Source organism: Lepeophtheirus salmonis, chromosome 3, assembly GCF_016086655.4.
Source record: "Lepeophtheirus salmonis chromosome 3, UVic_Lsal_1.4, whole genome shotgun sequence".
Classification (NCBI taxonomy): Eukaryota; Metazoa; Arthropoda; class Copepoda; order Siphonostomatoida; family Caligidae; genus Lepeophtheirus; species Lepeophtheirus salmonis.
Window position 1 is genome coordinate 48,004,639 of NC_052133.2, and position 22,899 is coordinate 48,027,537.

A 22,899-nucleotide genomic window follows, 5' to 3' on the forward strand; every position below is an offset into this window, starting at 1 on the left:
AATACACGTGATAACCATGATGAGATGCTGATATAAATAGTCGCTTAATATGGTTCCCTCACTCGTCATAAGATGTCCTTTCTATGATGTATGAATAATATTCAAGGTTGGATCTGTATACACTTTGTTCAAAGTAGTACTGTATTGGTCCAAATTTATTCGATCCAGTCCAGTCTTAAGGTTGGTCCTAATTCTCGGCGATTTTGAACAAATTGAAACTTGTATAAGTAAATTGTACAAGGTGTAACCAATAAATGAGAATAATAATTTTAAATGAAGGATTTACAGTACCTGGGATAAGGATAATGCAATAATTGAATATTTTGTGGAGAATCGATATATTAATGGTGTATTTTTTAACTATTTGTTTCAATACAAATTACTAAAATATAAGTATTTTATGACACATTATAAAGTTCAAATACCCACAGTTATACTACTCATAAATATATAATTATCATGTAGTTTTAACAGATCAAAATGGAGTCATTGTATCAAATAAAAGTTGGTAATTAGAATGATTTATATTGAAATTAAATATTGCATTTTTAGACAAAGAAATTGCAACTTGTACAATTTGCTTTACAAGTTGCAACATGTACAGACATCACATCTGGTATACAACATTTATAACGGAATAATTAAATAAAAGAAAATAACACATTCAATGACGTCATAAGGGTTCAATTATATGTTCTTTGAGGATCAAGAAGTAGTACTGGACGCAAACGAACAGTAGGGGAATGGATGGGAACGAAGATGACTGGACTGGACCATGGTTCTCAGTCCTAGATAAGAGACCGAAAATGTTCTTGAACTTTAGTGGTTGAACCAGAGCCAGTTTTACAATGAGTTTAAATGTACGGTTTTTTACATTTAAATTAATTTCAACTTTTTGAATATAACTTCGAATCTTTGTTTTTTAAGGAATTAAAATGGAAGGCCTTTTTGATCGTTGAGGTATTATTATTTAATTTATATTTTTATGAGAATGCTCTAGAATAATTTGTTTTTTTTTTTAATAAAAGGATATTTATTACATTTTTTTTTGGAGGAAACAAAATAAAACAATTTATTTGCAACATTTTTTTTTTCTTTTAGAACAAGGGAATGATCATGTTTTAAAAAATGTAAATAAAAAAATCTGTACATAGCCTCTATTTTGTACAATCGAGAGTGTGGTCGGGCCGAATGCCCCCTAAATATATGCCTTAATGAATTTTCATTGCTAATGGTCGTACCCTTGATACCCCCAAGAGTTACAATACAATTGACAAAGAAGTCACTCATGACTCATTTATAATAAAAAAATAACTTCATTTTACAAATAGGATTAGAGGAAGTTTTTTGAAAACTGTGTGTATAGATAAATCTAAAAGGGAAATAAATCCCAAAAAGAGCTCTTTTATGATACACACATACATACGACATTTATTCCTCAGTATGGCGAATCAATACTTACTTCAAAGTAACTCGAGGGAAGCTTTTTTACGTTGCTTTCCAGGTTTCTCCTCCCTTCTTTTCTCGTTATATTACCTGTATATTACTGAATAAAGGATTACTCAGGTAATGATGGATCAAATTATTATGTTTCATATAAATTTAAGTCATACATCGTCATCATGTCAGAAGAAGAAGAGGACCCTTCTTCCTCAGATGAAGCATCAGATGAAGACTATGATGAGGATGAAGAAATCGTGGATTGGGACTGGGCTCGTAGTTTGAAACCGTCCAAGCTCAAAGAAGATGAATTGAAAAGACTAATTCATATATTCCAAACATGGAAGCCCCCAGATATTGGAGAGGAAGTTGGGATGGAAAAGAAAGTACTCTTAATGTATGAATTAAGTGTTGGGGCTTTTCTCTCTCGTGAATCGGATCTCAAGGATGCATTGGAGGAGCTGCAAGAGAAGGGAGGAAGGGGGAGTGAGGATAAGCTACGAGAAGAAAATAAACAACTTAAAAGTCAAGTTAAAAACTCATCAAAAAATCCAAAAGTGGAAAAAACAGTGATGAAGCGATTGAAGTAAATATTATAAGCAGTTTCTGAATGATAAGTATTAATATTTGTTGGATAGGAAATTCTTCAATTGGAGCAAGAACTGTCCAGGTACAAACATGAATGTGATCATCTGGAGAGGGAAGTGGATCGAGAGAGAGGTGGTAAAGAGGCCTTGGAGACCAAGGTAGAGTCCTTACAAAAAGAAAGGAAATCCCTCAAAAAAGAAATCAATAATTTAAAAGATGAACTTGTGGATTCGCGGCGATCCGTGGAGGATGATGAAGCAGAAGCGCAAGAAGTTGAGCTGAAGAGAGTCCGGGAGCTGGAGGAATCAATTCGACTTAAGAATAAGCAGATTCATCAATTGTTGGAGGATATCGAACTGGTATTGTAGTTAATTAATCAATTACCGTATTAATCTAATATTAGATGGATTATAGGTGGAAAAAGATAATGAAAACTATCAAAATAATGTAGTGAATCTTCGTGATCGGTTGTCTGAAGCAACCAATCAGATAAATTCATTAACAGGCGAATATGTCTCATCAAAGGAATCAGTTGAACGTCTAAATACATTAGTAAAGGATCTTGAGTCGGAAAACTCTCATCTTCAAACACTGCTGGATGACTTTCATTCTGATAAAATACGTAGAGATGAAAATCTTGAGTCATTGGGTCGTAAGGTTGATGAAAGATTCGAAAGTTTAAAGGATAAACTCAAGGAAAGAGATGCGGAGATTGAGGAGTTAAGAGCAAGATTGAATAGAATTCAATTGGATGAAGATCAAAATGTTTATGCCGAGGGTTCTGAGAACATTTGTGCACATGGAAGCGGGAAAATGGTTCGAGATAATGTTGCAGTATTATCTCAAGCTATCAAGGAAAGAGAGGAACAAATTGAGGCTCTACGAAGGGATTTGGTCCAAGCAACGAGGTAAATATATCTGAGTACTAGGAGTATTGCCCGACGGAAAATTTCCCAACCAGCAAAAGTGTCATACAAACTTTAATAATTATAAAAAAGTAGGCTTGCCCAACGTTGCCCGGACATTAAGAAATTAATATGAATTCGCAACTCTTCTACATATTATGCAATAAATAGTTATTCTCCCTGAATGTTGTTATGTATGTAAAATATTCCATTTAAACTGCCGTTCGCTCATCTTTCATATTATTGTCAAAAAACATTATTCTCTTTTTTTTTCTCTAAATCTTATAATCCCTTTTTTTTAAGTGAGCAGACATAGATACCAACATGCAAGGAGAATAATTCTTATAACTTTACAGTCTTTTTTTTTTTGTTTTATATGAAATAGTCGTTTCTTTGTCAAAATATTCGTTTTTAGAAAAATGCTATTTTAAGGCCATGATGGCCTTGAAGGGAAAAATAAATAAAAATGTGACCAAAACCATCTCTTGAGTCTTAAAAACCTACATGAAATTTTTGAGCAAAATCAATTCAATGGTCTGGCCATGACTCCCGGACCCCACACAAACAAAATAACACACACACAAAGACATTTGCATCTAATAATTAATTTAAACAAATTATGTTAGAGTCTCAATGCATGGATGGAGTGCTAGGGGATTATTAGAGAAGTGAAAATGTGCGCATTTTTAAGCGTGTGACAATGTAATTGTACAATTTGCTTCTATAAGTTACATCTGATTAATAATCATTTGTTGACTTATATAAAGTATTACTTTAATGTGTGCAAGACTGTTTTAAAGTTGACAATCTGGAGAGGTTTTTTTATTCTCTTAATTTGTTATCATTGTTATTTCATAAATGGAGAGATAACATCTGAGTATAAAATAATCACTAGTATGTGAACTGTTGAATGACGGGCAGTAACACTGATGAGTTATGGGAATAGTTCCTAGTTGGACTCAGAGTAGAATTCAGGAGAGACATCAGAGTAGTTTCTGTCCATGTCCTTCTCAGTTACAGAGTAGGATTTGTGTTTATTTCCATGCTCGTAGATAATCTAACAAAACACCATGAGAGATATCCTGCTCTTCTCCTAAATATTCTTCAAACTGTCAAGGTTACCATGTTAATTTTCTTCTTTTTCCCCCCGTTTTTACACATTGGCATGTCATATTTTATAAAACGTGTTCGCACGCATAAAAATACACGAATTATTTAAATATCTATTGATTAAGATTTATAGAAATACAGGGTTATGCCAACATGTCATCGGGCTTGCCGGAATTCTTAATTTGACGTACCGTACCGAGTGCTGGCAAGACAGACAGATATGACGTCATAAAGTATAACAGCGGTACTTTTACAGTAACAGTCAAGGAAGGCGATATATAGCTACTCTTGCTAACAGTTATACTTTTGACGTCACTATTAAAAAGCGTGGTGGAAGTCAAACATCCGTCGAAAAAGTGTTATGGTATAACATTGATAGTGATTATATATGTGCCTATAGTTTTATTTTTTTATATCTTAAAATACATTCCTTAATTTCTAAAACTACTGATTTTAATAACCAAATATTATTAATTACTATCATTTCAATATAACAGTATGCATTTGAACTATAAGACGTGACATGTAATACCTATCAATTTGTAAATGTCATCAAAATATTCAATAATTACACCATATCGAACATTCAAGGAATATTCAATTATTGCATTATCTTCATCAATAGTCAATTTCACGTTTAAAGTTTTTTATCTCATTTTTTGATTGCAACTTGTACAATTTCCTTATACTAATTACGACTTATAAAAATCGCAATTTGTACACATTTGTAAGGAATATTTTTTTTTTTTATAAAAGTCATTTAAAAATTAATTGGGTAAAAAGCTTTAGAATGTATCATTAAACTGATAGACGGCGTTGATAGTACGTTATATTCAATGTATTTAATGGACCGTTTATGGAACTTTATTGATTCAACACAGACAGTCTATATTCATACCTAAACATTCTCAACTATTTACTCAATGCCTAAAAGATAATTCTAGATACAAAACTTTAATGGGCCGATAATCCTCCAAACTCTAAAGGATCCTCCTTCTTTGGAATGGATGTGGTATTGCCACAAAGAAGCCCCGAGGGGACAACTCCAGACAGACTTATTGCTCTTCCAATTGATTATTGTCGTTGACTTTCCACTCTCTCCCGTTGTCCTTTGCCGTTGTATTCTAGTAACCCCCCCCACCGAGTCCCAGATTAATTATATTTGTATTATATTCATAATACTTAATTATATTTTTTTCATGAAGAACCTACCGCTAGGGCTGACAGCACTTTAATCGTGATCGTGCTTTCTAGTCTTACACATACCTCGCTGCCAAGAGACTTCCCGCCTTCCTGGGAGGGTTTTAGAGGGTGGGACACTCTTATTTTTAGCATAAACGAGGTGGTGCAGATAGGAGTGGATTACACAGGGTGTCAGCCTTTCCCTGCCTTTGTTTGGCTCTTGATACATGTCCACACGCTTTAAGCTTATTGTATCATGCAACAGTGAGTCGTTTTTATTTAGGAGTACCTCCTTGAGCTTCAGTGTGAAGGAGGTGATTAGGACCTCCTTCTTACTGAGGTTCGTCTCTCTTTATTCACCATTGATTGCTGATTCTAGACATTGGGGTTGTACTCTGAATCCGCAGATCTGTCCTTAGCTTTGCCTGTCGTTGTTGCACAGGTGACGACAGCCAGCAGATCAGGAATGAAGGTATCCAGATTTACTGGACAAATATTTGAAAAATTATCTACTATGCTATGCGATTATGACAATAGTTGATTTTTAAGCTTTGTTCTGAGCATTAAAAAATAAGGAAATTTACGATTTTGAATGCGGATTTTGATAAATTGCAGGAAACAAATTTTCAATTAGTCTAGTTTTTTAAATATTATGTATTTCAAACAAAAAATTTCTTGGCTATATGCATTTTCGACAGCAAACGTACGTTCCTCACTACTCCAATGCATGATTGTATTTTCAAAAAAAAACTTTAGAATTTCTCCACACCCACCCACTTACGACTTTTACAGCTTGATTGTCACAAAATTATGTTACTGCACGTATTTAGGAAATAAAACAATAAATTAGGAATAACTGATTTTCTCATTTTTTGTTCAAGATTGCTTCTGTATTGACACATTACATATGTCTCAAGTTGTCCCAAATAGCGTGTCCCACCTAATACAAAACCATTTCTTGATGTCAACACTAATATGTCACTGAAACTAATTTTCAGATTAATTTGTTCAGCTTGTCAATCACAGTTTGAAATGCCCAATCTTATATAATTGAATTTCTTCTTTCAAAAAACTCTGAGATGCTTGGCAATTAGGTCTCCCAGTGGTCTGAGTGTAGTGTACGTCCTTATTTAGGACTGAAAACTGCGGTCCCGTCTAGCTCAGTCCTGCTTATCAGTCCTAAAACTGATAAAGTTCGGTCCTTGATGACATAACTCAGCTTTATTCATTATTATTTTAAATTAGTTCTAGTTCTGAGAGTCCAATGGACCATCAGTTTTAAGGACTGGTCCGGACTGGACCGAATTAACAAGGACTAACACAACACTTATATAGCAATGTAATGTGTTTCATAAAAAAATGTACTACTACTTTTGCATCCTGATTGTCCATCATTATAAAAATGGAAGTTAGGATTTACCACCCTCTATTTCGGAGAGCATATTAGATTTAACCGTGTATTGGGATTCTAAATTTATAGTTTTTGTTCCTGTACAGGGTTGACAGAAAGTTCTCACACATACACAACTTAGTGCAATATCTCTTGAGTATTAGCATATTGTATGACCAGTTAATAAATATGACATATTTACATGAGCAAAGTTTTCAAATTATCAATAGGCGTCGGGTCATTTTAAATTTTCATTTATCACTTAATCTCACTCCTTCCAACCTTTAAATATATACATTGCAATAAAAGTATAAAGGCGTTCAAATAGGTCATTTACGCTCGTCGTTTATATGGGCATGCATTTATTTGAGCAACATTAATTTCAGAGAGTATCATCTTAGCAAGTATTTATTTGGGTGAGCTTTTTTTCAGCGTCATGCATTTCAGCAACATTTTCATACAGTGAACCAAGCGTAGCTATAGGCTATAGGAACTATCTATAGTTTATTTTGTTCTTTAAGAATGTTGAATGTTTCTTCGTTCAGTGAAGCTAACAGTCATAAAAGACCACCCAAAAAGATCCATCCCAACTCACTTGAAACCTTTTCCTAAAAAGAACAAACTACAAATAGTTTTGAATAAAGTCAAAAGTTGCTCATGAATCAAGGGTTTACTATTCATTTGACAACGAAAATGATCGGAGAATGCACATAAATGTTTAAAGATCCTACACCACAAGTAACAATCGATTTATGTGCTTGAATGCCATCCCACTCAATAAGTTTTCTAAATTAATCCCTCCACAGAACTAGAAGCTTCTGAGTTGAGATGCAATCTGATAAGAGCCTTATTTGTTCCTGCTACAATTTGATTTTAAACTCCCCTCTGGTGAGTGATTACTTTTAATAATGAAGTCATTCATTTTGTATTGTTTACTATTTAAATTAAAATGGCGCTGAAATGAACAAGGCCGGGGAAAAAAAGCTCACCCAAATAAACAATTGCTTTAATGAATGTTGCTAAGATGATACTTGGGGAAATTAACTTTGGGCAAGTGAACAGAGAGGTTTATATACACTAATGAATTGGTTTTCCCCTATAGCGAACTTGATCGATATGCAAAATTGATTGAAAATTTAAATCTAAAGAAAAATAAGGACCGTCATGGGATCGATCCCTTACAAAAAGTTGTAGTGGATTTACAAGCTGAATTATACGAAGTAAATATGAGAGTTTCACAGTTGGAAGAGGAGACTAATGATGCAAAAGAGGTAGCTCGAGAAAAAACTGAGGAACTGAGTGAATGTATTGCTAGGTAATGAAATTTTGTTATGATATTATTTTTATATTTTCATTAAAGTCCATGATTTTTAGATTGCACTCATATGAAAAAGGAGAATTTGGTTTGGAACAGTCCATTGAAGAAATAAAAAGGCTTAAGAAAAAATTAAAAAATGATGAAGAACAGATCCGTCGACTTACATCCTCATGTAATCATTTACAATACTCTAAAAGTCAGCTGGAAGAAGAAAATACTGGGTATAGAGATCAGCTTGGGTTGAGTCCCAAACAGCACAGCTCGATCGAGAGCAGTTTAATAGGTGTGGGTAGCAGTAGTGCCGAATCCAAGAAAGATACTAACAAGCAAATACAACAAGAAAGGGCATTAATGCAAGTCATGCAGCGGGAAATAGAGCGATTGGAAGAGGAAAGACTTCTTTTGAAAACAGAAAATCGAAAACTTGCACGTCAATTAGGCTCTAAATCCGCAGAAATCGGCCTTACCCCAGAAGATTTGAAAAATATTCAGGAATATTCAGATGCATTGAGATATCGTCGTAGACATATGAGTCCCACAGATACAGGAGGAAGTTCAATGATTGAGTCGCATAAGAGAATGACGAATTTAGAAAATGAAGTGAGAGACTTGAAAAGTACTATCCAGCAAAAAGAAAATGACTGCTCTGAAGTGACTATGAAGTACAATGATATGTTGGAGGAAAACAAGGAGCTCAGGAAATCTATGAGGGAGATACTAGACTCTATCCAATCTCAAGATGCAGATTCCAATGTAAAAATTGAGTCTGAAAGTTTGGATAGGATTTTAAGTGTGTTAGATGCAAGGCATCTATGGGGTGAATATCATCCAGCAATGGAGATGAATACTCGTATTCAAAGATTAGAAGGATGCAATCAGGGTATGATGAATATATGTACATTTAATTAGTAGTTTGTTTACATGCCATATAATTTTGTATAGGCCTAAAAAGACTACAGTACTATCAGTACGGTGGTCCTAATAACATTTGTCAGTCGTAGGACGTGTCCTTATCGGTCTTGAGTAGAAACTACAACACCTGAAATTATGTAGTTACTACTAACTACGTCATTTGAGTGGCTGAAGTTTCATCATAATTCAAAACCTCTTTCAAAGAGACAAGAGACCTGTGAGAAATGTATGACTAGAACGTATTATTATAGGTTCTAGCTATCATTCAGTATTTTCTTAGTTTTTATATTCTTCAATCCTAGCTATGAATGGAAAAAATAAGAAGATAGCTAGGACAATAGGACTCTGTATCAGTCCGTAGGACCGTTGAATGGTAAAAAAAGATCGGCGTGATATAAAAAAAAGACTGAGGGGGGAGACTGATAAGGCGATCAGTCCTAGGACTGATCCAACACTAATACCAGAAGATAGTGGTGCTATCTTGCGTTTATTATTGTGCATTAGTAGTTTGAATAATTACACACAAGGGAGCAATTAGAGGTGGAAATGAAGTCAATAATGGAATTTATTTTTGAGCACAGAATCCAAAACTGATCTCAGTTTTTTTCCTCAATGGTCTTAATTCTGTAATATCTGGGATTATAGTAATTCGGGAGTATGATCGTTCAGAGTCATTTTTTATCTTTAGGACAATCACCAAATTAAGAGTACGATTAATAAAACTTTTGGAAAAGTGCTTTTTTATGATTATCAAAGTATTTTTATTGATTCTGCATCTTTTTCTGAACTTGATATATTTCCTATCTTTGATATAAAACGACACTCTTCTTTAGATTCTTATAAATTATTAATCATTCATAGTGATAAAAAGTATCATAGCTTATATTATAGAAAAATATTCAATGCTTAATTTAAAAAAAAAAAGTATATTCCAAAAATATGAAAGTACTCCTAAACCTAGGTCGATAGGGAATGCTTTATTAAATGTAAAGAAGTTCTTAGCAAAGAATATAACTGCAGGAGAACCCGTGGTTGAAGAGGACATTCGTGCTATTTTAATTTCGGCGGTTGCAAAAAAATTGGAACGTTCCAATTGAAGATCCCTAGGGCAATCGAAGGTGCTTGGGACTGGGCCTCTGATATCATTCACCAAATGCATCAAGACATTTTCGGGCTTTGCAGAAAATACTCAAACTTTTTAGAAAGAGCAAAAAAAAAAAAAAAAAGAAAGTTGGTTGTTAGGTTAAAAGTAAATTTACTCTAAATGTTATATGTTTGTATTTTAGATATGAATATTTTATTTTTCTAAGTCTTAATCTGGTGAAGAAATTTTAAACTATAATGCTTAATTATATTTCTGTAAATGCATATTCACCAGAAATTTTTTGATAATTATAATTTTTATACATGATTTACTGTCTAAATAAAGGTCAATAAAAAAATATGTTTTTCCTAAGAGTTTTGTTCGATTTTGATTTTTTAAGGGATCAAAAACTAAAATATTTAAAAAACAGCACATTTAAACAATTGAATCATTCTAAAAGAGACAAATTTGTTATTTAAATGTGCTTTTAATTTTACAGTTGCTATGGCCAAAAGAAATTTGTATGGATATCAAACACATTTACATATGTTTTATTAATCGTACGAATAATTTGTTGATTGTTTTAAGGATAAAAAATGACCTTGAACGATAATAGTCCCGAATTACTATAATTCCAGATATTTCAGAATTCGGATCCCAGAAAGAAAGACTGAGATCAGTTTTGGATTATGTTCTCAAAGATAAATTCAATTATTGGCTTCAATTCATTTGTACAAAATTCGTGTAATTTGTTTAATACAGCAATTTAGTACATTTGCGTCATCTTGCATATCATATATATAAATATTTTTTAATTTGCTCATTCCCTATTAATTATTATCCTTAATTTTTTAAATCCATGTATGTATTTAGAGCTACGGAATCAAATAAAAAAATCAAGGAAAGATGAAGAACGTTTTTCCATTCAAATATCAAAGTATGTGAGTCGCATCCAGGAGCTCGAATCTCATTTAATCTCCTATAAAGAAGATATTAAATCAAGACCTATCATCGAGGATCAAAAAGAGTCTGATCATTCTGTATTAGAGGAGTATGATGTTTCATCAAACCAAGCAAATACATCAATTGCCCCTATTCAGGCAACGGATGTATCAGTCAAACTAAATTTCCAACTTATTCAGGTACATAAATAAGGGTTGGAGCCCTTCACGCTTGTTCCGTTAATTCGTTCATTTAGGGTATTCCGTAATTTTTTCAGTTCATTTTTTTAAGAACAAAACGACGAACTTAATTTTTGTCTCAATTTATTTTACTTCAAATAATATTTTTTCCTCTAGAGATGTACATTTTTGGTTATCACCGATAAAGACACTTAATCATGAGGTATAAATTTTTTACTTCCCATTACAGAATTCACCTTGTGAATTCAATTTAAGGGATGAATTCATGGATGTTACGTAGTTATTTATAGAGCAACTCATGATACACTTAGCACCTCTAGCGGACAAAAAAAAAATCTTGTGGCCAACTAAATTTAGATTGTAAAAAAAAAAATGTTCTCATTTCGCTACTTGGTTTTAGATTTGGTCCTGGAGTAAAATATGCATTTGAAAAATAATTTAAAAAGTAGCGAAGAAATGATTGACATTCAAGTAATTATTTGTTCAAGCTCTGAAATGAACGAAAAGCAGGAAAGGCACTCAGTTTCGGCTCACTATTCAAGCCTGTTATAAATACTAATAATCAGACAATATTTTTACTTCATTTTAAACCTAAAAATATGATTTTATGGGGTTTAAAGGTATTAGATCAGCTCCATGAAAAGGAGGCGTTTAATAAGAAATTGGAATCCGAGATTGAGAGTCTTCATGGCAAAATAAATGTGCAACGACACCAAATGGGACTTTTGTATGAAGAACATCGAGAGAAGAAGAACAAATGGGAATTAGAGATGAAAAAAATGGAAGTTGAGCACACAGAGCAAGCTGATGAAATGAAAAAGCTTCTCATTAAAGTCGAAGAATACGAAAAGGACCTAGATAATGATCAAGTCCGATCCGAAACTTTAAAAAAGATTGTTATTTTACGCTCAAATGAAGCAATGATGGTGAGAAGATATAGGGCAATGGAGGATAGCGAAAAGCTCTTGAGGGAAGAAGTAAAAAGACTAAAAGATGATTCATTTAAAATGGAAATTGAGATTGTTCGTAAATTGGGTAGTCTTCAGAGATATAAAGAAATAGCCTCCTTTAAAATTGAAGGTAAACATTTTTGCATTTATTCAAGTCAGTTTATATACTTATTCTTTTAAAACAGCTCTCCAAAAATCCATCAGCAAATCCGTTCCAATAGCTGAATTGGACTCCCTTAATTGCCAATATTCGGATTTACTTTTAAAATACAAGGAATTAGTTCAAACAAATCAGACAATTGCTGCTCAGAGCCAAGAGTTGAACTCTGATAATGAAATGCCCCAACAGTCTCTGGTTCAAGAATGTAACAAGTTGAAAAACGAAGTCTCTTTATCGCAGGAAAAAATTAATTCACTCGAAAAAGTGATTGAGTCATTCAATAAGTCGATCAAGGTCGGCGGGTCAGAGGAGGAATTTTCAGCAAATCAATATTCGAAGCAGGTAAATTTAACAATCACTTAGGGAGAAAGTGGGGCTAGTTCGTGCAAATGTCATTTTTTGGCATGTATTAATCAGCTAGTAGAAGGGATTGTGAGATCTGAGTGGGTTCCCCGTCTTTATTGTTTTGCCCTACTAAGGATAACAATCTTGCCCACCTTGGTAAGTACTCATAGACTTCCTACACTTATATCAAGTGCTTGAGCACATCTCGTAGAAACCTGCTAATAATTGTGACCCAGTGAACCAACTAGTCCCGCTCTTGTTATGTTATAAAGTTATTTCATTTTCAGAAAATTAAACTTTCAGATATCCGCTCTCGAAATGAGAGAAATCAATGAAAGACAAAGAGCAGACTGTTTAGATCGGCAGAATAAACTTCTCCAGTCTCAAATATCCGAATTAGGGAATAGAAATAATGATTTGGAGATTAAATTTAAAGAAATTTCGAATCTATATACGGAACTGCAAAAGAATGAGAGATACCTTCAGGATCAAATCCTTAACAATGTCACCAAAGAGGAATATGACGAACTCAACGATAAATTAAAAGTGAGGATCTTTGTCTAATTTTTTTATTACGTTTTACAAAATCGGTCTTGGGCCATTACAACCTATTTAACCTCAGAAAGACCGCCGTTTTATTAGGCACTGCACTTGATGAAATAAAATACATAATTTTTAGAAAATAAAATAAAAGGTTTTTTTTTACAAATTCATATTCAATGGCCTATAGAAAAAGATATTTCTTATTTTTCAAAAGTGACCTTTCGTTTATTTGATTATGTCTAAATTAGTTTCAAATTTTCAGGAAAGAAAACTGAAAAGAGTTTCTTTTTTGGAGAGGGAAAAACTTTGAAAATTTTGACAGAATGGTTTTAAACCAAAAAAAAAAAAATAGATTTTTTTTATAACAATGAATAGTAATCATTTTAAATTGCAAATTTTCTTTTATTTTTTGCCAAAAAACGCTGTCTTTTCGGCAAATTTATGAACGAGATATTATTTAGCACGGTGTAATACTCTACCCATAGTCACGGCCTGTTCAGACCCTACTTACGTTAAATTGATCCTAGGCTTATTTACTATCATTATCTCTGTCCAAATTGGAATTTGGGGTCATTGGAATCTTTTGCACATAGTGCTGTGTAGGTCCAGTCCAGTCTTAGAACCGCTCCTATCGGTCCTTAGGACTGACAGTCCTTGGATCCGATACTAAACTGTCAGTCCCTGCAATTTCCCCAAAAATGTCGATGGTATATTAAACCATATAAGATATATGAGAGATTTATTAAGATCACTACACATATATTGGAAAAAATATTCCTATTTTCAATATAATACGATCATATTATATTTTTACTTAGTTATACCGGGTGCGGCAAAAAAATCTTTACACTTTCAATATAGAACTTTATCAAGATGTATTTCAGTAACCAGTTGTAATAGGGTATACAAATAAAATAAAAATAAATAATTTGATTTCTTGGCTACCCTAATCATCGATGTAGCCTCCTTGGCAGTAATGATGGCTTCCAGGCGGCCACGGAAGGCCTTGCAGCCATTGCCGCTGTAGTCCTTAGACATGGCATCCCATTGTTGGTTGACAGTGTCCTTGAGGTTGTTGATATTTGGGTAACAGACGGTGAAGGCCTTGGACTCAACATGCACCCAAAAGTGAAGTCCAATGGGTTGGCATCTGGTCAGTAGGGGCCACATTTTCTTTGGCCAGAAAGGCCGTCCAACCACTTCTAGGCCTATTTGGCATACCATCCTACCAGAATACCACGTTCATGTCCGGATAGTTGGTCTGGGACCCAAGATAACATGGCCATCTCCGTTAGTTTCTTGCTAGCGGCCAAAAGTGTGCGGACCAAAATTCGTTGGTCACGTTCAGATAAAATTTTCTCCGCTTCTAAGGCACTTAGGAAGATTTAGTTTTTTTTTTGTTTATTTATTTACTTATTTTAGTATTTGACACGAACAATTTTACCACGTTTACAAAAACCTTGATTTATGTAGCAAAAACGAAGTCAAATGATTTTTTCGCTGCACCCGGTACATTATATTACAATAATGTAATTATAAAAAAAAGGATAAATACTCTCAATCACGTTACGAGGAATCGATTTAACTTCAGTAAGGGCCGACGAGTAGGAGGGGACTGTGATCCCGTCCTATATAAGAACAGACACAGGACTACTTCAGCGTAGGGACCCAGAATAATCAAGGCCGGCCTTGACATTTTCTATAATATAACATGATTATAATATTTCTTTAGAAGTTGGAATTGAGCGAAGCCAAATTGAATAACGAAAGGGACGAGTTGAAAGAAATATCTGATATTGCAACCAATCAAATATCAGTTTTAGAGAATAAAAAGAAAAACGAAAACATAGAACTGGAGTCCTTAAGACATCAAGTAATTGATCTACAAACTCAAACCGATGAGAAATCCATTATCGGGAAGTTACATCGACAAGTTATTTTATTGCAATTAAGGGAGAGTGAGGCTGCAATAAAGATTAAAGGTATGGAGAATCAAGTAAGAAAAAGCGACCTCCAGTTATTTCGACAAAGCAAAAAATGTGAAGAGTATGAAAATATCATATTTAAGGTATATTTTGATTTGTACATGATTTAATTTTTACATGGCTTGGATCCGGTCAGATGTTTTCTGTTCATTCATTATTTTCTGATTTTTTTTTCATTCAGGGGCTCATCTATTCATTTCTTCATTTTTTTCATAGAAAATAACAACTACGTGATCTATTTTTGTTCAAATTTAATTGTCTACCCAAAAAAAAAAATCACTTCTGAGTTGTTCATTTTGAGATATCAGAGATGACATCACTTTATCCTTTTTTTCTTGACATAAACAATAAATTTCATATATGTATTAAATTTTTTGAAAAAAAGCTAAATACATGAAATTTATTATTTTTCCCTTAGGAGACATGTTAGAAATATGCACGCAAATTTGTGGTATTTTTTACCCCTTTCCCTCATTCCTCCATGTTGGGTAGCTATCCTGTTTTTTTTTGGAATTGGTAATCTGAAGACTGAAATAATCAATATTATTTAATTCCAGAGTAGTGAACATCCTATCATAAAGAGATTCAATTATGTTCAAAACCTGAGTGAACATTCGTATGTGCTCATAAAAGACGAAGTGTAACCCTAACGATTTGTTGCGGAGTTATAATTGTAAGTCCTAGTTGGACTCTGAGTAGAATTGGGGATCGACATTGGAGTAATTCTTAAAAATGTCCTTGTATATATCATTTTCTCCTTCCTCCCTTGTCACAGCTGATTGTAACTGTTCTAATGAATCATTATTCTTTCTCTCCTCCAAAATATTCTTCAAATTGTCAGGGTTACCATGTTCATTTTCGGTTTCGTTTTTTTAACATGCCCATAACACACATAATTTTCTTCACTACATATATTACAAGAAACCTGTAAGGGAAGGCTCAAGCGAACCCCTAACAAATGAGATAGAAAAACTCAGAAATTATTACAATGACATAACATATTTGTCATATTTTTATGGAAAAAAAAGTGTTTATTAGATTTAATTAGTCAAATATATACCTATATAAAAAAATCAGGCCTATCAAACCATTTAATTCCAATAACAAGCCTATCACATGCCTCTTTTTTAGGTATAAGTATACATTTGACTATTTCAATCTAATGTATGTGTCTTTATTCCATACAAATATGACAAAGGGTCTTATGAGTTTGTTCTATGTCTTTGTTGTAATTTCTTATTTTTACGAACCTATTTGTAGGGGGAGCCCTTGTGACTTCCCTTACAGGTTTAGTATTAGTTTTTAGGTTTTTAGTATTATATGCTTTATTAATTATTCAAGGAAGGTGTGTAGTTAAATACAGAGTAATCCACGATACTCTCAGCGCCTTAGCGAACAAAAAGTATACTTGTTGTTAAAAATTGATCAATTGTCGTCGTTTCGTCACTTGGTTTAACTTTAGTATTGGGCTAAAGCAGGCCTTTGTTGAACAGTACAGCAGTACAGTATGCGAGAAGAAATAAACGAGTTAATGAACACCGTTTAGAAGTTAAAAAAATGAACAGAAAGCATGAATGGCACTTATTTTCATCTCAATTTACAGGCTTGTTATAGTCCTAAGTATATAAATAATTCCTTATTTTTCTTTTCAGACTCGGCTTGAGAGTAATAAAAAACTTAAAAAGATGTACAAAATGATTCAAGATCTCAGGCATAGATACACAGGGTCCATTATTCCTTTGTCTAAGCAAGAATCCTTGCTACAGAACTATTTAAAAATCATTGAAGATAAGAGAAAAATCGGGATTGCATTAAGAAAAGCTGAAGAAGAACGATTAGAGTCTGAAATATTGAAGGAAGAATTACGTATAAAGCTCAACAGTGAGACCTCGTCACAGTCACCACAGTGTAAAGAGGAGTCCATGAATAAATTTCAAGAGCTTCAATTACAAGAAATGAAAACAAGATTAAGGTCGGACAATCTAGCCAGAGAAATTGAACATTTAAGAAAGTCAAACGAAATTCAATCACATCAGATTGAGAGATTAGAGACAGAGGTCATTCGCAAGGAAAGTTTGTTTGAAAATAAATATTTTTCAGAGTGGGATCCTGTCTATAACTCATTGTTAATTGTTGAATCTAAGGATAAGGAATCCAAAGGCCTTGATTATAACATAAAGTCTCCTGGACACGATGAACCTCTCAGTACACAATTGGACTCTGCTCTCCAGAAAATAAAAAAACAATCCTCAATCCTCACATCTACTAATCAAGATATTTCTGATATCAAAAAGCAGAATGAGGAACTCATGAGAAAACTTCGTGAATCTGAGGGCCTCCTAAGTGTTAAAGATAAGACCATAACAGAACTTCGATCTCGAATCCCAGACACTGTTGATAAGCTTATAGCCGCTTCAACAGCAACTGGACCATCTGGGTTTCCATTGGCTTTGTCAGAGGATTATGAATCTAGGCAGGGTTTAAAAATCGCTCAAAGTACTGTGGAATGTCTTCGAGAAAGACTTAAACAAAAGGAAGATATTTTAATAAGATATGAACTTCATATTAAATCCATTCGAGACGAAAGTGAAAAAGAAAGTAGGCTAAAAGATGATGAAATCCGCTCATTGCAAAGTCGACTCAGAGTTCAGCAGTCGATCAATAATGATCTTAGCTCTCAAATTCAAGTTGAAGGTGATGATAAAAATACGTTTCAACTGGACTTAGCTGATAAAAAGATACAGGATCTAGAAGAAGAGATTGGCAGTCTACATAGATCCATTGCAGAGACGTCTGACAAGCTCAACCATGTGCTTAAAGATAGAGACAAATATTTTGCCTTATCTGAAGAATTTAGGAGAAAACTTGAGGAATTAAGAGATCCTTCTTCTTCTTCAGAAGATATTTCTACACTTCATAGGCTAAATGAAGAAATTTCTCATCTTCAAATGGAGTTGGAACATGCACACGAGAGAGAAAATGAACTTTTACTCGAAAAAAACAACATGGAGTCGAAAACTAAGATATTTCCATCTTCTAAACGACTTGAAATAGAGGATAGGGACAAGAAAATACGAGCTCTAAGTAAAGTAATTACAGATTTAAAATCTGAAATGGTGAATCTGAAAAGAAATGACTCACACGAGCAAAGCGTTTTTGATGAGAAGCATCGTCAGATTAATGACTTAACTGATAAGAATGAAAAACTGAATAGAACTATAAAAACTTTACGTGATAAAGATGCTAACCAAGCAAAAGAAATACAAAGACTCAAAGATGAAAATTATGAATTACAAAACGCGGAGAAGTCTTCAACTAAACCATCGGGAATGAGTAATATTATAAAGGATAGAGATTCATTAAGATTGAAAGTAAGGAGATTGGAGCAACGTTTAGAAACCATTAATCGGCCTGAAAGACCTTTAGAAGAATCATCCGAAGATAATGGGGAAGAAGACGCAATTGAAAAAAGAATAAAAAACGCGGGAGAGCTTGCTCGCTGGAATGAGAGCAAAAAATGGCAAAGCAAAATTGAAACTTTTAAATCCAAGGTATCCGATGGAGAAACAGAAATAACAAAACTTAATCGTATAAACAAATCCATGAAAGACACAATTTCTAGACTTGAAAGAGACAGCACGATTATGAGATCAAAGATGAAGAGTATGCAAGATAAATCTATGAGTTATGATGTGAAAATACTGGATTTAACTGAATTAAACGAGAAATTAATAAAAGAAAATGACCTTTTAAGGGTTTCAGGACCAGTCAATGAGCCTTTAGAGACTCTCAAATTAAAGAATAAATTTTTGAACGAGAGGATTGGGTCGCAAGAAGTAAAAATTGCTGCGTTAGAACTAACTAAGAATAAATCAAATGCAGAGAAGGACTTTATATCTAAACTATCGGAAATCCAAGATAAGGAAAGGCTTTGTCAGAAGGAAAAGTTAGAGTTGGAAGAAAGGATGCTGAATTTGAAGTCGAAGTGTGAGCAAATGAATGAAAGGAAGCAGTTGGAAATGAAGGGATGGATAACGTTTCTAGAAGAGCTTAAAATATTCATAGTTCAAGAAGATAAAGATGATATTGTTACAAGAATAGAAGACCATTTAATGGAGTACAATGACTTGAAAGTTGAGAAAACTTTTAATTCTTCTCGCCTACAGACTAGAAAGAAAAATAAGTCAAATGAGGAATTACAAAAACTAAAAAATATGAATGAAAACTTGATTTCAAGGGTGTGTATCATATACAAGGCCGGTTTTAGAAGGGCTTCGGGAGCACTTTCCCCAGTCCCTGTGTGGGATAGAGTTTTGTATTTTAAATTAAACATATAAACTAAGAAAAATTTAATGAAAGATCAGTAAAATTGAAAAAGGATTGACCTTAAAAAAAAAAAATGAAAGAGCTCAACACATTTATCTTTGCCCACTCACGCTAAAACCGGCCCTGATCATACATTATGTAACTTACTCTTATTTTAGTAGTTTAATAATTCCATCAAATTATTTAGATAGAAACAAAGAACACAGAAATGTCTCGGCTCGAAGAAGAAGTTGCCAAACTCCAACGACTTTTAAAGAGAACAAAGTCCGAAAATGGAGATTCTAATAAATCAGATGATGAACCTCCTACTAATCCAGTGGCCCACACTGAAAACCAGAGAGGCATGATTGAACTACCTCGTGAAAAATATAAGGAGATGGAATTCGATTTGAAACGTAAATCTGACCTTTTAAATGAAGTTAAAGTACTATTAAAACAAGCGGCAACACGGGAAAGAGCTCAAACATCAGAGAGTGAGGACTTGAAAAAAAAAGTTGAGTTATTAACTCAAGTGGATCCAAAATCTCCATCTCATATATTAGCTAAAGAGCTTCGACTCTCAAAGTTGACCATTGAAAGACTTGAAAGTGAGAAAAAGGAATTGGAACATCAAATAGAGGTTTTGACAAGAAAGATTTAGATAAAACTCATTTAGAGAGCGTTTCCATGTTGTATGTGACGTGACGTTATTGATGTTAGCCATTTTGAAGGACTAAACGTCCTTTTTTTATAACAATAAAAACCAATTTTTTCATTCATATTGATCAAAATAGTAAACAAAATTCCTTGTATTGTGATGACAAATGGTACAAAGAACTCAAACGTGTCTGTTTATCAAAAAATTATCCTTCTAATTCCTAGTTTTATTTAATATCAGACTCTTCTTTTTACTCGGTTTTTCTAACTCCACTTTGTGAGTGATCTTCTTAAATAATAAAAATCTGTAAAAAAATATGTTAATCCATCCTATACAATCTTAATCCTTAAATAAATTCACTATTACAATGGGAAGAATAGGATATTTTTATCTAATTACCCTACTTTTATCGTCCCTAAGCAATCCATAAAAAATAATTTTATAAATCCATTCATTTCATAGGGATTTTCACAGTACCTATCAATCTGATTTAATATATACCTATCAAGAAATAGGTATTTGATGCAGTTTTTTGGACTTTTTGTATTCTTACAACCATTTGATTCATTTATTCCAAACTTTCCAACTGACATCCAATTTTGTATTTTTAATTATGGAAAGACCATCTCAAGACCAGGAGCGTACGCAGGGACTGGGCTGAAGGGGCTTGAGTCTATCCCAAAATTTTAAAAGTAAAACAGGTAGAAATATCTCCATTTTTCTTTTCTTTTAAAAGATGTATTGTTAAAAATTAAAGCTCGACCAAAAAAAATTTACTCTATAATCTTTAAAAGAGTCTTTTGTCTCTACTAAAAAAATAAGCTCCCTTTAAAACTGCACACGCCCCTGGGGTACTAACAATAGTAAATTAATAAAATCAAATAGGCAAATTATTTGGATCCAAAATTTGACTCTAATTCACTCAGTTTTTTTAATATGGCTTTTTTTAGGGGGATTGGGGTTATTTTTCCTTGCCAACACTTGATTATTAAATATAATGCTCTTTTAAAGAGTCCTTTTTTTCGTAAATTAATCCATATTTTTTTGAAAACAGATCATGTATAATCTATTATAAAATATAGATAGTTTGTATCTATTCTCTTTCACTAGCCGTACTGTCATTTTTAAATGTGCATCTAGTATTCACTGGATTTATTACGCAGGTACATCCTCTCCTTTTTTATTATCATTATTAGACTTCATTTGATAGAACATTTTGAGTGTTGTGTCTTGACGAGGTTGAGGAGACACAAACTATTTATAGGTGGAGAGATCCAGGACGACCGGGAGAAGTGAGGAGAAGGAAAGGCGTGGAGGAATAATACAACGGTTATTTATAAGAACATCTGTATTCTGTATAATACAAAAACCTACTCTAATACATACATAAAATACATGACTATTTATACTAGGTAAAACACTGTACTTCAAACACATATATATATACAAGAAAATAAGAGAAGTAAGAACAAGGGGGAGGGAAACACTAATACATTACATTGAGAAATTGCAATACTAACGACAAGGAAGAAGATATGCGGTCGAATTGTGTGCATGAGCACAGCACTACATCAGTGACCCCACCTTTAGAGCTGTTTTACTACTTGATATAAGAAATAATGAAGTATCGACGACTGTCTGTAGCTAATGCTCAGCAAGTCGTATTAAAAAAGAAAAGGGGATACATATTAGTAATGGGACGATTCAAAAAAAAAAAAAACCCAATTCCAATGCAACGTCAGTAAAAATTCCCGATTCCGATTCTTCAATATTTTAAATAATAGTTAAAAAAAATACATATATATATTTGTTGTTGTTGTTTTTTTTTTTGGGGGGGGGTGCTTGGTTTTTGGAATAATGAAAAAAAAAAATCAACAACTATTCACAAATAATTAAATTTTTAGAAAAAAACTCAAAACTATTCTCAAAAAATTACATTCTTTATACATAAAAAATCCAAAAACAAAAGTTGTTGATAAAAAATTTGGAAAAAAATTCCAAAAATTAACATTTCTCATGTAAAATTTTTAAAAATATATATGCAAATACTAAATTTTTGAAGAAAAATTTCAAAAATACATATTTATTCACAGAAAATTTAATTTTTTGGAAAAAAAATTGGAAAATGTAATTTTTTGAAAAAAAAATTTGATAGTTAAATTAAATTTAAAAAAAAAATTAATAGTAAATTTTGTAGTAAAAAGCAAAAATTCCATAACTTTGTGTGTGGGAGGGGGGCTTTTTTTTTCTTCTTGATAACATAGAAAAGTAATAAATAGTTAAATACTGGTAATAAATAAGAAACGCAATCGCTAATTAAACATTATTTTCCCGATGCTGATTCTAGAAAAAACACCGGATTCCGATTACCATCACTAGTACATATATTTTGGGCTTATAAATCCTAAACATTTTTTAGGGTGCGAGTTTTGTTTAGGTTGATGGCAACCTAAACAAGGTTTTTTTTCGCTATTATCATTATAACTTCACTTTTTATGAGAGCAGATCTAAGTATTGAGTAACTACGTGTGACCGTTCCCATGAAAAAGAGAGTAATACAGAGGATTTGTTTGGGAGTTGTCGTTTATGTTAATAAAGGGAATATATATTGTTATGGCAAAGTTTGTCTGGTTCGTCAATGCCTAATAACTTTAGTAAATTCGATTCTTTTTTCGAGTTTGTATAATACTCGAATCTAACACAGAAAAAATAACGTGTCAGGAAAACTAAAAACACGAAAATATCCTAGTGTTTAGAACTAGTATATCTATGGAATTTGCCATTATATTTTGTTGGTTGGACACAAGATCAAATTAAATCCAAGCCCTTGAATGTTTTTATCGAGCCCAATTAGAGTACTCAAATTTATTTTGAGCTCATTT

General features: G+C 32.9%; 1 protein-coding gene across 1 annotated transcript; it reads left to right on the top strand.

The window, feature by feature from the left end:
• Nucleotides 1–1,416: 1,416 nt before the first annotated feature.
• On the top strand, nt 1,417–20,138 carry LOC121115250 (centrosomal protein of 290 kDa). The gene is made up of 13 exons (XM_040709452.2): nt 1,417–1,566; nt 1,630–2,026; nt 2,079–2,387; nt 2,443–2,936; nt 7,718–7,930; nt 7,990–8,813; nt 10,803–11,071; nt 11,692–12,151; nt 12,207–12,523; nt 12,830–13,072; nt 14,802–15,137; nt 16,707–19,292; nt 19,568–20,138. The coding sequence occupies exons 4-13, from the start codon at nt 2,842–2,844 to the stop codon at nt 20,018–20,020; spliced, it is 5,796 nt and encodes a 1,931-aa protein (XP_040565386.1). The 5' UTR covers nt 1,417–1,566; nt 1,630–2,026; nt 2,079–2,387; nt 2,443–2,841; the 3' UTR covers nt 20,021–20,138.
• The last annotated feature ends 2,761 nt before the right edge of the window (nt 20,139–22,899 follow it).